The sequence below is a fragment of the Neofelis nebulosa genome, chromosome 13 (genome assembly GCF_028018385.1).
Source record: "Neofelis nebulosa isolate mNeoNeb1 chromosome 13, mNeoNeb1.pri, whole genome shotgun sequence".
Classification (NCBI taxonomy): domain Eukaryota; kingdom Metazoa; phylum Chordata; class Mammalia; order Carnivora; family Felidae; genus Neofelis; species Neofelis nebulosa.
Window position 1 is genome coordinate 33,344,003 of NC_080794.1, and position 17,028 is coordinate 33,361,030.

General features: G+C 36.9%; 1 protein-coding gene across 3 annotated transcripts in view; it reads right to left on the minus strand.

Annotated features, from left to right (window-relative positions):
* Positions 1–17,028, minus strand: part of CTNNA3 (catenin alpha 3) — a 1,807,132-nt gene that overhangs the window by 1,592,383 nt on the left and 197,721 nt on the right. For all 3 annotated transcript variants that reach the window (XM_058696469.1, XM_058696467.1, XM_058696468.1), the window contains one exon: positions 1,640–1,806. In XM_058696469.1, the coding sequence (XP_058552452.1) occupies positions 1,640–1,806 (167 nt within the window). The remainder of the gene's footprint in view (positions 1–1,639; positions 1,807–17,028) is intronic.

A 17,028-nucleotide genomic window follows, 5' to 3' on the forward strand; every position in this document is an offset into this window, starting at 1 on the left:
GTGTGTGTGTGTGTGTGTGTGTTTGTATTGAGAGAGAGAGAGAGAAAACCTAGAAATGAATGCACAACTATGTGCTCAATTAATCTTCCACAAAGTAGGAAAAAATATCCAGTGGGTAAAAGAATGTCTTTTCAACAAATGGCGTTGACAGCAACACTCAAAGGAATGAAACTGCACCACTTTCTTATACCATACACAAAAGTAAATTCAAAATGAATGAAAGACCTAAATGTGAGACAAAAACCATAAAAATCCCAGAGAAGAATACAAGCAGTAACCCCTTTGACATCAGCCTTATCAACTTCTTACTAGATATGCTTCCTGAGGCAAGGAAAACAAAAGCAAAAATAACCTATTAGAACTTCATCAAGATAAAAAGCTTCTGCACATTGAAGAAAACAATCAACAAAAGTAAAAGGCAGCCTGCTGATTGGGAGAAGATATTTGCAAATGACATATCTGAGAAAGGGTTAGTATCCAAAACATACAAAGAACTTCTAAAACTCAACACTCAAAAAACAAATGATCCAGTTAAGAAATGGGTAGAAGACATGAATAGACATTTTTCCAAAGAAGACATCTAGATGGCTGACAGACACATGAAAAAATCTTCAACATCACTGGTCATCAGGGAAATACAAATCAAAACTACAATAAGATATGATCTAACACCTGTCAGAATGGCTAAAATCAACAACACAAGAAACAACAGGTGTTGGCAAGGATGCGGAGAAAGGGGAACCCTCTTACACTGCTGGTAGGAATACAAACTGGTACAGCCACCCTGGAAAACAGTATGGAGGTTCCCCAAAGAGTTAAAAATAGAACTACCCTATAATCCAGCAATTGCAATAATAGGTATTTACCCAAAGTTTACAAAAAATACTAATTTGAACGGATACATGCCGCCCAATGTTTATAGCATTATCAACAATAGCCAAATTATGGAAACAGCCAAATGCCCACTTACTGAAGAATGGATAAAGATGTGGTATACATATACAATGGAATATTATTCAGCTAAGACAAGAATGAAATTTTGCCATTTGCAATGACGTGGATGGAGCTACAGAGTATTTATGCTAAGTGAAATAAGTCAGTGAAAGACAAATACCGTATGATTTCATTCATATGTGGAATTTAAGAAACAAAACAAATGATCATAAGGGAAAAAAGAGAGAGGCAAACCAAGAAACAGATTTCTAACTATAGAGAACAAACCGATGGTCACCAGAGGGAAGGTGGATGGGGGTGGGGTGGGGGGGGATGGGTAAAATAGGTGATGGGGATTAAGGAGTGCACTTGTGAAGAGACCAGGTATTGTATGTAAGTGTTGAATCACTAAATCATACACCTGAAATTAATATTACACTATATGTTAACAAACTAGAATTTAAGTTAAAACTTTAAAAATTTTCAATTTTAAAAATGTTGAAAAAGAAACTACAACAAAAAGACTAACTTCTGACTTTGTTCTTTTGAGGTATACATGACTTGCACAATTCAATCCAGTCAGCTTCTGTTGGATGACTATAAGAAATGAAGGCAAGGCTGGGATGCACTAGGATGGATGCCGGGTTCGGAAAAAGTAATTAGAAATGAGAACAATGCCAAGGTAAACTGGCCATCTTTTACTTACAGCTGACACGTGCTGTAAGAGACACATGACATCAATCATGTCTGCGAGGATAAGGAGTCTGGTAACTGCAGCCAACAAGGCACGGGCAGCCTGAACCACAGCCTCCCTTTTTGGGAGATAACAGGGGTCATCTGCAAATCTCTCAGCTGATACTTTCAGAGCTTCACCTGAAAAACACAACCCAAAATAATATACTTTAAGTTTCAGCTATACCTGTTTAAGTATTTATCATCCTAATTCCAAGTACATTCTATGACTAAGCATAATATTAAAATAGTGTCAGTTGACACTAGAACACTGTCTCTTAATAAACAATGGAGTTTAAAATCAACATTTCTCTTTGATAAATGCTCTGGAGTTTAAGAAGCATGATACCATTTTCCTGCAAGAGAATTGTGCTCAATTGACTAGCAACATCTAGTAACACCGCTGTCAACTTCTGCATTTGCTGAATCTCATTTGCTGTGAAAGGTTTCATTACTAAGACTTCAACTGGAAACAATCTGGCTTATAAAAATAAGGTGAATCTTCATTAAACTACTTTCCAGCTCAATGTCAGAAAACAGCTAGCCTTTGAGGAAGTAACTCTCTGAGATAAAAGTTTAACATAGGCAGATTTATCCTAAACTGTCAATATAATAACCTATCTCCTAAATTGTCACAAATTATATTTCATAGTACATAACTGTTAGAGAAATATGCCTACAATTTTTAAGGTTTTTTTCGCTGAAAATACATCTTATGATAAAAGCAATGTGTACTCATTCATTTTTAAAAGTTCACAGTTCAGAAGGGTATAAAATGAAAAGATTCTTCTTTACCCCTCTCCACTAACATAATTGCTTACCACATCCACTATGTTTTAAGTTTTTCAATTTAAACTTGTTTTTATTATGAAATCACTACATGCTCATTACTTTTAAATAATTCACTATACTGAAGAGTATAAAGTGAAAATAATTTTTAGAGAGTCTCCATACAAATCACCCAAAAATACTCATGGAGTTCTTGTATATCCATCCAGAAATTTTTCCATGAATACACGTTTTATGTGTGTGCATATGTATAAATATTTATTTATATGTATAAATGTATATGTATGTTTAAATTTATGTATTTTTATGAATATATTCACACATTCATATATATGAATATATATTTTCTGTCCTAAGAAAACAGAGACATTTTATATTTTAAATGGAACACACAGAAGATATAAATCCTTTTCACAAATATTTTCTTACTATAAAAATTTTCTACAATTTGTTTTTTCACTTACCAATTTATTTTCTTTTCATGCTGGGATATAATTGACCTGGAGACATTAAAGAATGCACGGTAAGGATAGGAATATGGCGGCATAGGAGGACGCTGGGCTCACCGCGCGTCCTGACGCTGATTACTTAGATTCCACATACACCTGCCTAACTAACCCAGAAAACCACCAGAAGACTAGCAGAACGGAGTCTCCGGAGCCAAGCACGGATGAGAGGCCCACGGAAGAGGGTAGGAAGGGCGGCGAGGTGGTGCGCGCTGCAAGGACTGGTGGGAGGGAGCGGGGCGGAGGGGCAGCCCGCCGGCCAAGCAGAGCCCCTGAGTCTGGCTTGCAAAAGCGGAGGGGCCGGAAGGAGTGTGTTCCCACAGCAAGCGCGACTTAGCATCTGGGAGGTCATAAGTTAACAGCTCTGCTCGGAAAGCGGGAAGGCTGGAGGACAAGGGAGGGAGAGTTGCTAAGCCCTGGGACAACAGAGCTCAGTTTGGCTGGGAACATAAGCGCTCGCCAGCGCCATCTCCCTCGCCCATCCCCCAGCCAAAATTCCAAAGGAAACCAGTTCCTGCCAGGGAACTTGCTCGCTCCGCACAAACGCCCAACGCTGTGCTTCTGTGGAGCCACCCCTCCGGCACCGGGTCTGACTCCCTCCCGCTGCCACAGGGCCCCTCCTGAAGTGGATCACCTAAGGAGAAGCAAGCTAAGCCTGCCCCTCCTGCCCCCGTGCACCTTGCCTACCCACCCCAGCTAATACGCCAGATCCCCAGCACCACAAGCCTGGCAGTGTGCAAGTAGCCCAGATGGGCCACGCCACCCCACAGTGAATCCCGCTCCTAGAAGAGGGGAAGAGAAGGCACACACCAGTCTGACTGTGGCTCCAGTGGTGGGCTGGGGGCAGATATCAGATCTGACTGCGGCTCCGCCCACCAACTCCAGTTATACACCACAGCATAGGGGAAGTGCCATGCAGGTCCACACCACTCCAGGGACTATCCAAAATGACCAAACGGAAGAATTCCCCTCAGAAGAATCTCCAGGAAATAACAACAGCTAATGAACTGATCAAAAAGGACTTAAATAATATAACAGAAAGTGAATTTAGAATAAAAGTCATAAAATTAATCGCTGGGCTTGAAAACAGTATACAGGACAGCAGAGAATCTCTTGCCACAGAGATCAAGGGACTAAGGAACAGTCACGAGGAGCTGAAAAACGCTTAAAATGAAATGCAAAACAAAATGGAAACCACGACGGCTCGGATTGAAGAGGCAGAGGAGAGAATAGGTGAACTAGAAGATAAAGTTATAGAAAAAGAGGAAGCTGAAAAAAAGATTAAAAAATCCAGGAGTATGAGGGGAAAATTAGAGAACTAAGTGATACACTAAAAAGAAATAATATACGCATAATTGGTATCCCAGAGGAGGAAGAGAGAGGGAAAGGTGCTGAAGGGGTACTTGAAGAAATTATAGCTGAGAACTTCCCTGAAATGGGGAAGGAAAAAGGCATTGAAATCCAAGAGGCACAGAGAACTCCCTTCAGACGTAACTTGAATCGATCTTCTGCACAACATATCATAGTGAAACTGGCAAAATACAAGGATAAAGAGAAAATTCTGAAAGCAGCAAGGGATAAACGTGCCCTCACATATAAAGGGAGATCTATAAGACTTGTGACTGATCTCTCTTTTGAAACTTGGCAGGCCAAAAAGGATTGGCACGAGATCTACAATGTGCTGAACAGAAAAAAATATGCAGCCGAGAATCCTTTATCCAGCAAGTCTGTCATTTAGAATAGAAGGAGAGATAAAGTTCTTCCCAAACAAACAAAAACTGAAGGAATTTGTCACCACGAAACCAGCCCTACAAGAGATCCTAAGGGGGATCCTGTGAGACAAAGTACCAGAGACATCACTACAAGCATAAAACATACAGACATCACAATGACTCTAAACCCATATCTTTCTATAACACTGAATGTAAATGGATTAAATGCGCCAACCAAAAGACATAGGGTATCAGAATGGATAAAAAACCAAGACCCATCTATTTGCTGTCTACAAGAGACTCATTTTAGATCTGAGGACACCTTTAGATTGAGAGTGAGGGGATGGAGAACTATTTATCATGCTACTGGAAGCCAAAAGAAAGCTGGAGTAGCCATACTTATATCAGACAAACTAGACTTTAAATTAAAGGCTGTAACAAGAGATGAAGAAGGGCATTATATAATAATTACAGGGTCTATCCATCAGGAAGAGCTAACAATTATAAATGTCTATGCGCCGAATACCGGAGCCCCCAAATATATAAAACAATTACTCATAAACATAAGCAACCTTATTGATAAGAATGTGGTCATTGCAGGGGACTTTAACACTCCACTTACAGAAATGGATAGATCATCTAGACACATGGTCAATAAAGAAACAAGGGCCCTGAATGATACATTGGATCAGATGGACTTGACAGATATATTTAGAACTCTGCATCCAAAGCAACAGAATATACTTTCTTCTTGAGTGCACATGGAACATTCTCCAAGATAGATCATATACTGGGTCACAAAACAGCCCTTCATAACTATACAAGAATTGAAATTATACCATGCATACTTTCAGACCACAATGCTATGAAGCTTGAAATCAACCACAGAAAAAAGTATGGAAAACCTCCAAAAGCATGGAGGTTAAAGAACACCCTACTAACGAATGAGTGGGTCAACCAGGCAATTAGAGAAGAAATTAAAAAATATATGGAAACAAACAAAAATGAAAATACAACAATCCAAATGCTTTGGGATGCAGCGAAGGCAGTCCTGAGAGGAAAATACATCACAATCCAGGCCTATCTCAAGAAACAAGAAAAATCCCAAATACAAAATCTAACAGCACACCTAAAAGGAAATAGAAGCAGAACAGCAAAGACACCCCAAAGCCAGCAGAATAAGAGAAATCATAAAGATCAGAGCAGAAATAAACAATATAGAATCTAAAAAAACTGTAGAGCAGATCAATGAAACCAAGAGTTGGTTTTTTGAAAAAATAAACAAAATTGACAAACCTCTAGCCAGGCTTCTCAAAAAGAAAAGGGAGATGACCCAAATAGATAAAAACATGAATGAAAATGGAATTATTACAACCAATCCCTCAGAGATACAAACAATTATCAGGGAATACTATGAAAAATTATATGCCAACAAATTGGACAACCTGGAAGAAATGGACAAATTCCTAAACACCCACACTCTTCCAAAACTCAATCAGGAGGAAATAGAAAGCTTGAACAGACCCTTAACCAGCAAAGAAATTGAATCGGTTATCAAAAATCTCACAACAAATAAGAGTCCAGGACCAGATGGCTTCCCAGGGGAGTTCTACCAGACGTTTAAAGCAGACATAATACCTATCCTTCTCAAGCTATTCCAAGAAATAGAAAGGGAAGGAAAACTTCCAGACTCATTCTATGAAGCCAGTATTACTTTGATTCCTAAACCAGACAGAGACCCAGTAAAAAAAGAGAACTAGAGGCCAATATCCCTGATGAATATGGATGCAAAAATTCTCAATAAGATACTAGCAAATCGAATTCAACAGCATATAAAAAGAATTATTCACCATGATCAAATGGGATTCATTCCTGGGATGCAGGGCTGGTTCAACATTTGCAAATCAATCAACGTGATACATCACATTAATAAAAGAAAAGAGAAGAACCATATGATCCTGTCAATCGATGCAGAAAAGGCCTTTGACAAAATCCAGCACCCTTTCTTAATAAAAACCCTTGAGAAAGTCGGGATAGAAGGAACATACTTAAACATCATCAAAGCCATTTATGAAAAGCCCACAGCTAACATCATCCTCAATGGGGAAAAACTGAGAGCTTTTTCCCTGAGATCAGGAACACTACAGGGATGCTCACTCTCACCGCTGTTGTTTAACATAGTGTTGGAAGTTCTAGCATCAGCAATCAGACAACAAAAGGAAATCAAAGGCATCCAAACTGGCAAAGATGAAGTCAAGCTTTTGCTTTTTGCAGATGACATGATATTATACATGGAAAATCCGATAGACTCCACCAAAAGTCTGCTAGAACGGATACATGAATTCAGCAAAGTTGCGGGATACAAAATCAATGTACAGAAATCAGTTGCATTCTTATACACTAACAGTGAAGCAACAGAAAGACAAATAAAGAAACTGATCCCATTCACAATGGCACCAAGAAGCATAAAATACCTAGGAATAAATCTAACCAAAGATGTAAAAGATCTGTATGCTGAAAACTATAGAAAGCTTATGAAGGTAATTGAAAAAGATATAAAGAAATGGAAAGACATTCCCTGCTCATGGATTGGAAGAATAAATATTGTCAAATGTCAATACTACCCAAAGCTATCTACACATTCAATGCAATCCCAATCAAAATTGCACCAGCATTCTTCTCGAAACTAGAACAATCAATTCTAAAATTCATATGGAAACACAAAAGGCCCCGAATCACCAAAGTAATTTTGAAGAAGACCAAAGCAGGAGGCATCACAATCCCAGACTTTAGCCTCTACTACAAAGCTGTCATCATCAAGACAGCATGGTATTGGCACAAAAACAGACACATAGACCAATGGAATAGAATAGAAACCCCAGAACTAGACCCACAAACGTATGGCCAACTCATCTTTGACAAAGCAGGAAAGAACATCCAATGGAAAAAAGACAGTGTCTTTAACAAATGGTGCTGGGAGAACTGGACAGCAACATGCAGAAGGTTGAAACTAGACCACTTTCTCACACCATTCACAAAAATAAACTCAAAATGGATAAAGGACTTGAATGTGAGACAGGAAACCATCAAAACCTTAGAGGAGAAAGCAGGAAAAGACCTCTCTGACCTCAGCCGTAGCAATCTCTTACTCGACACATCCCCAAAGGCAAGGGAATTAAAAGCAAAAATGAATTACTGGGACCTTATGAAGATTAAAAGCTTCTGCACTGCAAAGGAAACAGCCAACAAAACTAAAAGGCAACCAACGGAATGGGAAAAGATATTTGCAAATGACATATCGGACAAAGGGCTAGTATCCAAAATCTATAAAGAGCTCACCAAACTCCACACCCAAAAAACAAATAACTCAGTGAAGAAATGGGCAGAAAACATGAATAGACACTTCTCTAAAGAAGACATCCGGATAGCCAACAGGCACATGAAAAGATGCTCAACGTCGCTCCTTATCAGGGAAATACAAATCAAAACCACACTCAGATATCACCTCACGCCAGTCAGAGTGGCCAAAATGAACAAATCAGGAGACTATAGATGCTGGAGAGGATGTGGAGAAACGGGAACCCTCTTGCACTGTTGGTGGGAATGCAAATTGGTGCAGCCGCTCTGGAAAGCAGTGTGGAGGTTCCTCAGAAAATTAAAAATAGACCTACCCTATGACCCAGCAATAGCACTGCTAGGAATTTACCCAAGGGATACAGGAGTACTGATGCATAGGGGCACTTGTACCCCAATGTTTATAGCAGCACTCTCAACAATAGCCAAATTATGGAAAGAGCCTAAATGTCCATCAACTGATGAATGGATAAAGAAATTGTGGTTTATATATACAATGGAGTACTACATGGCAATGAGAAAGAATGAAATATGGCCCTTTGTAGCAACGTGGATGGAACTGGAGAGTGTGATGCTAAGTGAAATAAGCCATACAGAGAAAGACAGATACCATATGGTTTCACTCTTATGTGGATCCTGAGAAACTTAACAGAAACCCATGGAGGAGGGGAAGGAAAAAAAAAAAAGAGGTTAGAGTGGGAGAGAACCAAAGCATAAGAGACTGTTAAAAACTGAGAACAAACTGAGGGTTGATGGGGGGTGGGAGGGAGGGCAGGGTGGGTGATGGGTATTGAGGAGGGCACCTTTTGGGATGAGCACTGGGTGTTGTATGGAAACCAATTTGACAATAAATTTCATATATTGAAAAAAGAAAGAAAGAAAGAAAGAAAGAAAGAAAGAAAGAAAGAAAGAAAGAAAGAAAGAAAGGTAACTTACCATGTGGGCTCTAAAGCTGTTCTGCTTCAGCATCTGTCCTACTACCTCAGACAAGTCACTTAAATTCTTTATGCCTTATTTTTTCCCTTGCAAATGGAGCTAATAATAATAATACCTACAATTTTTATAAAAATTAAATAAGAACAGTGCTTTGAGCTTACTAAAGTGTTGATTGGCTTTTGTCATTCTTTTTAATACTTGAATAAAGTTACATTTTACTGATATACTATAACTTATTTTACTAGACCTCCATTAAACACATAAATAATTTCCAACTTTTTCCTATTTCAAACTGTACTGCAAAGAATGACACATAGTTTTGCATGCATGAGCAAACTTAGCTGGAGGATAAATTCTCAAAAGTGGAATTGCTGAGTCAAGAGGCAAATGAATTTTAAGGTTTGATACGTATTGTCAAAAAATTTTCCAAAATACACCCATCTCACCAATAACATATTAAAGGGAGTGTCTTACCTACTCCATGAATATTTTAGTTATTTATTTGTGAAAGTCAGCATAATGAAAATGAAATTGAGTATTTTTATTAAATATAACAAAGAATAGTGTTCCTTATAATGGACAGAACCTATGAAGAGGGTCTGAGACTGTCTCAACATGTCAATATAAACATGTTAGCTCTCTTAGCAATACCAAGTTAGGAAATCAGACTATTAAGTCAGACACCTCTGAGATCAAATTCTTATCTGCCTCTTCTAGCTCTGAGACCTTGGATGCTTAAATACTTTCAGTGTCCTCATGCAATGGAAAGGGATAAAAATATTACTCATTTCACAGTGTTTCTGAGATGGCTAAATGAGATATAATTCATAACATATATTTAGCACAGTATCTGAACATGGAAAGCACTCAACAAATATTAGCTGTTATTTTCTCAGGAAATTTCTAGTAGAGTTGGTAAATTTTTAAGACCAGGAAATGGTGATTTTTATGTGTTTCTCTGCAAGTTAGAATTTCTGCAAGGAGACTGAAAATTAAAGTGACCTCAGAAATTCAGAGAGCAGGTTAATTCCCACATAAAAGATTTTTTTCTTGTCATGATTCTGAATTGGAAAGTTATGATAGTCTTTATACAATATGGTCTTTGACTTTACTAAAACTAAATACACATCAAAATAGAATTATGTGTTGTCGACTAAAAATGTTGGGATGTTGAACAACTGGTTGAAGAGTCATACTCAGGAAAATATCATTTAAACATTAAAGATCAATTACAGTCTCTGTCTCCATTAAGGTAATATAAAGGGAAAACCAAGTAGCACTATTGGGGAAAAAAGGCACTCCTGAAGTACATGAACATAGATGCAACAAGTAAACTTCCTATTACTGGACTTACCACCCTCCCTCTCCTGCAACGCTCTCAACCCTTTTCATCTTCACCTCATACTTCTGCTCCCAACTTAAGCATCACTTCCTCGGTGAAGCCTCCAATGCCCCCTTACCAAGGGAGTCCCACAGTAAGGCAGGTCTCACAGTAAGATTCTATGCTTCCTATCATAACTATCCATCATCATTTACCGTAATGACTTAAATCAAAGCCTGTCTTTAATTCTCAATCAAAAGACTAGTGAGCGTCACACCAGTCAGAATGGCTAAAATTAACAACATAAGTAACAACAGGTGTTGGCGAGGATGTGAAAAAGCGGGAACGCTCTTACAATGTTGGTGGGAAAATAAACTGATGCATCCACTCTAGAAAACAGTGTGGATGTTCCTCAATAAGTTAAAAATAGAAATACCCTATGATCCAGCAATTGCACTGGTAGGTTTTACCTAAAGGATACAAAAATATTAATTCAAAGGAACACATGCACCCCAATGTTTGTAGCAGTATTATCAACAATAACCAAATTATGGAAAAAGCCCACATGTCCATCAACTGATTAATGGATAAAGATGTGATGTGATAGATATGTAGACATAGATAGATGATATAGATATAGATGATATAGATATATAGATATAGATATAATGAAATATTACTCAGCCATAAAAAAGAATGAAATCTGGCCATTTGCAACAAGTGGATAGAGCTAGAGAGTATTATGCTAAGCAAAATAAGTCAGTCAAAGACAAATACAATATGATTTCACTCACATATGAAATTTAACAAACAAAACAGATGAATATGGAGGGGGAAAAGAGACGCAAACCAGGAAACAGATTCTTAAGTATACAGAACTAATTAAGGGTTACAGGGGAGAGGAGGTGGGGGGGGAGGGATAGGTTAAATAGGTGATAGGTATTAATGAGGGCACTTGTGATGAATACCAGGTGTTGTATGTAAGTGATAAATCACTAAATTCTACACCTGAAACTAATATTATATTACATGTTAACTAACTGGAATTTAATAAAAACTTCAAAAAGAAAAAAAAGAAAAAGACTAGTGAGAATAAGAGCTGCACTGGTCCTGGTCATCACAGTATTCCCAAGTTAGAACAGTGCCTACTCTGATGAATATATCCGACACATTGAATGTGTGTTGTTGAATGAATATGTGAATGAACATTATTCAACTTTTCTTTTAACAAACATATGTTGTTCCTTATATAACACAGCTCTATCCTAGGCATCCAAGATACAGAGATTAATACAATGCAGTTCTGAGCCTAATAATTTCACAAATGAGAGCCAACAAATGCTGTCATACAATCTAAGCAGGGCTCAAGCAGAGACCTGTACAAAGTAGTAAAAGGCACAGAGAAGGACGTACCTGTGCCTGAGGTGTCAGAGGACACACCTAGAAATGTTCAAGGTAGGAGCAACATGTTCCAACTATTTATTATCAAAGATAGCTGGTTTACATAATCTAGCCATTTCGCTGCCTAATTGTCTTCTGTCAGGAAAAAAAAAATGGCTATTTTCCAAATAGAAAAAAAAGCACAACAAATTCCTTTCTATCTACAATATTAGCATCCATGTGTTATAGAGTCTACACATGAGAAGTCTATTCTTTTGAAATATCATTTCCAATCTTTTAATGCTTTTAATTTGAAATTTAATAAATAGGAAATTTCACTTTTGATATACATACAAATAAAAAACTATACCTTTCCTTCAAGAAATCCCATTCTATACATCAGAGCAATTTACTGAAGCTCCTGAAAATACCACAAGAACTAGGTTCAGAAAGTTTTCTGTTAGATTCATTTTGTTCCTTTCCTATAAAATATGCTCTTTTTAATCTTCAAGAAAATCAGTTATGAAATTCCTGCTTGAATAATGTACTGAAGTATATACTCTACAAAGATATCTATATATAAAGAGATTGTGTACATATATGTGTAATATGGAAAAACTTCTGAATATACAAAAATCTGATGTGTAAAAAATTTTATGCTCATATAAACTCCAGAAGTAAAAAAAAAAAAAAAAAAGAAAGATTTTTGGCTAAATAGACACATTACAAAATATTCTTCACTTTATAGGATACTTGCATGGTTCTTTTAAATAGCAAGTTCCTTTGCCACATTCAAAAGTACAACTCCACTTTCTAAAAGTCATTGTACAATGATTGTATTGACTATAAACTTTAAAATCAGAATCAAACAAACAAACAAAAAAAAAAACACTGCACAAGTAAAATATCCAGAAGAGAAAGGAGAACAACCAAAATGAAAAGGAGCAAATACTAAAGATCGAATTTCCTCTAACTTTTATAATTAACATTATGTTTATTATTCAATTAAGATTTCTAGTGTATGCCTCTGGCCACTCTTCTGTGTGTGTTTTAATATTTGATACCATGTGACATGCACTAATGCATATTAATTGATTCAATATATAATAACATACTCCACTATGATGGAGTTCTGAGGCTGACACTGCACTAGGGGTTTGCTTTTATTTGTTTTTAATTGAGAAAAAGCCATTTGAATTTTGAAACACCTAAAAGGTAGAAGCTGGAATTTAACTTTGGAGCAGACTGATTTGGGTGGGGGTTGTGGGGAGACAAGAGGAGGATGACTTCAATTAGGCCCTAAACTTACACAGACGTTAAAAAAAAAAAAAAAAAAAAAAAAGCAAAGACCTTATTTACAATGTTTGAGACAACTTTAAATGTAAGGAGCAAAATGTTTTCTATGTTAAAAGTAAACCTTATCATGGCAGAATTAAAGGCCAAAGAACGAGCCACTGCTGTGTGGACTCAAGCTTGAAAGCTACAATAATATCAGCAGCACCTACAGGGACATCAGCAAGACCTATAGACTCAAATGCAGCTGTATATGGTTGTCATTGTAAAATATTGGCTGTGTTTTACTTCCCTTTAATTATCTCCAAACTCTCAGTAAAGTCTTATCACAAGTTGTAATTTGGTTCCAGCCAAAGCAGAGTAACAAAACTAGATTTTTTTTCCCACCTGAAAATGGACAAAATATGTGAAAAAATGGTTGCGAAGGCAATGGACATCAGGCAATAAAGGACAGCAATCTTTGAGAAATGGGAAACAAGCAACATGAGATATTTGCTAGCCCTTGCTTATTGCTTTGAGAGACTTTCCAGGCCACAGACAGGAAGGGAAAATTAAGACAGAGCCTGGCAAACTCTCTGAGCTAAAGAGACAGAACTAAGCGTGCAGAGAGATTGTGGCAGCTAACGTACACAGAACAGAGAATGAGAAAGAAGAGTGATACACAGGGAGAGAACTCTAAAGATGTGCAGAAACTCCCCCTTGAGTATTCAGCTACTGATCAACACAGACATGGGGAAGAAACTACCTAAGGTTAAAAAAACAAAAAGCCATCTGAAAAGATTTAAGGTAATAATACTTGACACACAGCACTGGAAATAGTGCTTGTTCCCACCACCAGAATGGAAAACTTCATGATTTATTGGATATTGGATAGAGACATAGTGGGGAATAATTAGCCCTAGAATGAGCAGTGCCCCAGTATCCCCTAACAAAACAATTCAGAGAAAGCAGAATTTCTACCTTTAAGGCATTAATCATCAGAGAATAGCTGTGGGTGGCCAGGTAAAGATAACAGGAGGACAGCATCATGAGTTAACTAAAGTAGAAGGGCATAGGCAACTTGGCACTGAGTCCTGCACCATTGAGAATAATCAAAATGAGCTGGAGAATGCTTTGATAGGGCTAATTCTATAAAATTATGAATGTTTATAAAATATAAAATTTGGTGGGGTTCACTTCCATAAAACTGATGGAAACGTCTCCAAACATCACAAGTGGGATATAGTAGAAATTCTTAAGAGACCTCCTCTTAACCATCTCTCTAGATTAATCAATTCTTTTTATTCCCTCTCAGAAACATATTAATGATCCCTCCTTCCTGCTCAATACCAAAGGATTATTTCAAGTATATTGCAGCCCTTCTGTTCCCACTAATTGAAGTATGTACCAAGAGCCTGTCAGGGAAAAAAAAAAAGACTGTCAGTTTGTTCTGCAACCTTTTGATGTCAGTTGTAATTATAATTATGAAATTTTAAGAAATATATAAACTTATCAAATGATAATACAAAAAAGACCTGTTATTTATTTGAAAATTAATTTGAATGCCAGGAGACACTCAATAAAAATTAGTTGCAAAAACTGTCAAATTGAGTCTGGAAGAAAAAAAGTTGGGGAAAGTAAGGGAGAAAATTATAAAATATCAAGAAGGATTCTGCAGTTTGGTTGTTTCTCAAGTGTCATTAAGTTCTCTTCCATTAAGACATCAAAACTACAGGGGCACCTGGGTGGCTCAGTTGGTTAAGCATCTGACTTAAGCTCAGGTCATGAACTCATGGTTTGTGGGTTCAAGCCCTGCATCAGGCTCTGTGCTGACAGCACAAAGCCTGGAGCCTGCTTTGGATTCTGTGTCTCCCTCTCTCTCTGCCCCTCCCCCCACTCATGCTTTCTCACGCGCTCTCTCTCTCTCTCAAAAATAAAATAAAAAAACTTAAAATAAAAAAAAATTTTTTAAAGACACCAAAACTAGAAATCTTAGTCAATATAGTATGGGTGTGATTTAGGCAAAAAGAATTGTATGAGATTCAATTAACAGCCTTGTACTAGAAATGGGAGTTGGCCCAACATCAAGAAATTAGCTAATGTTTATATCACATCTGTTAAGATAAAATAAAATATTTAAGAAGTGTGTCTATGTATACAAAAATAAATGAACTTTTCACTTCCAATAATAAAAAAACATATCTTAAAGCAAATATTGTGCAGTACTGTAAAACACCGGAAATTAATTTCAATCTTACTTAGGCAAACTTTAATTATACATTAATATGTAAAAACACATTAGTCCACATAAAAATAAACTATAATAATAAACTATAATAATAAACTTCCTTATAAAGGGAGCTTTTAAAATAGGGCTAACTGATGACACTTCAAAGTTTTGAAAGAATGATGAAGTACTTTTAAAAGTTGACAAAATAGTTTCAAATAGGTTTTTTTAAGTTTATTTATTTATTTTGAGAGAGAAGAGCAAGAACATGAATGAAGGGGGTCAGAGAGAGAGGGAGAGAATCCCAAGCAGGCTCCACACTGTCAGCATGGAGACTGACACAGGACTTGTTCTCATACACCATGAGATCATGACCTGAGCCAAAACCAAGAGTCAGATGTTTAACTGACTGAGCCACCCAGGCAGTGCTAAAAAGTGACAAAATAATTTCATGTCATATTTAAATTTGGCCATAATTTTAAGGTAACAAAATACATAAAGTATCTAAGTATTAAACTTAACATTGTAATTCCTACATTATCTCCAACTATTAGGAGTATAATGTATTTAAAGCTTTAATAATAAAATAAAATGACAAGAAAACATAGCTATCCATATATTACAATGAACAATAAAAAAAAGATAATAGTATGGATTTATAACTTAATTAAATGGCCAAACTTTGAACCACAATTGCTGCCCACAATTGCTATCTATTGCATTTATCTCCAAACACCCTATTGACTAATCTGGCACTAATACACATTTATTTAGGGGCACCTGGGTGGCTCAGTCGGTTAAGCGTCCAACTTAGGCTCAAGTCATGATCTCACAGTTCATGGGTTTGAGCCCCATGTCAGGCTCTGTGCTGACAGCTCAGGGCCTAGAGCCTGCTCAGATTCTGCCTCCCTCTCTCTCTCTCCCCCCATCCCACCCCAACTCATGCTCTGTCTTTCTCTCAAGAATCAACATTAAAAGGCTTTAAAAATTTTTTCTTTAATATTATTCCGATGTCAATTTAATTCTTTTGGGGTGAAAAACTAAATCTTACAACTAGTATGTCAGACTAAATTATCCACTATTTTTTTCCAATATTTCATTTGCTAAGTATGAGTAAGCTTAGCTTCTATTATATTATGCTGAATTAGCAATAATTTACATCCTTGATTTTCTCACATCTGCTAAAAGAACCTCATTACCATGCTTTGAAATTGGGAGTGACAATACTGTCATTTTTTTCTAAGAAATGATATCCAACCCTTACAAAGAGCTCATTCATTTATGCAACAAATATGCATTCAGCTATACCATAAGCAAAGCACTCTGAAGTATACAATGATAACTAAAATATGGTCTCTGTCAGGTATCCCTGAGTAGGAACCTTTTATTTGCTTTTTTTTTTAATTTACATCCGAATTAGATAGCATAGAGTGCAACAATGGTTTCAGGAGTAGACTCCTTAAGCCCCTTAACCATTTAGCCCATTCCCCCTCCTACAACCCCTCCAGTAACCCTCTGTTTGTTCTCTATATTTAAGAGTCTCTAATGTTTTGTCCCCCTCCCTGTTTTTATAATATTTTTTCTTCCCTTCCCTCATGTTCATCTGTTCTGTGTCTTAAAGTCCTCAAATGAGTGAAGTCGTAGTATATTTGTCTTTCTCTGACTGACTAATTTCGCTAAGCATAATAACCTCTCGTTCTATCCACATAGTTGGAAATGGCACAATTTCATTCTTTTTGATTGCTGAGTAATACTCCATTGTATATATGTACCACATCTTCTTTTTTTTTAATATGAAATTTATTGTCAAATTAGTTTCCATACAACACCCAGTGCTCATCCCAACAGGTGCCCTCCTCAATACCC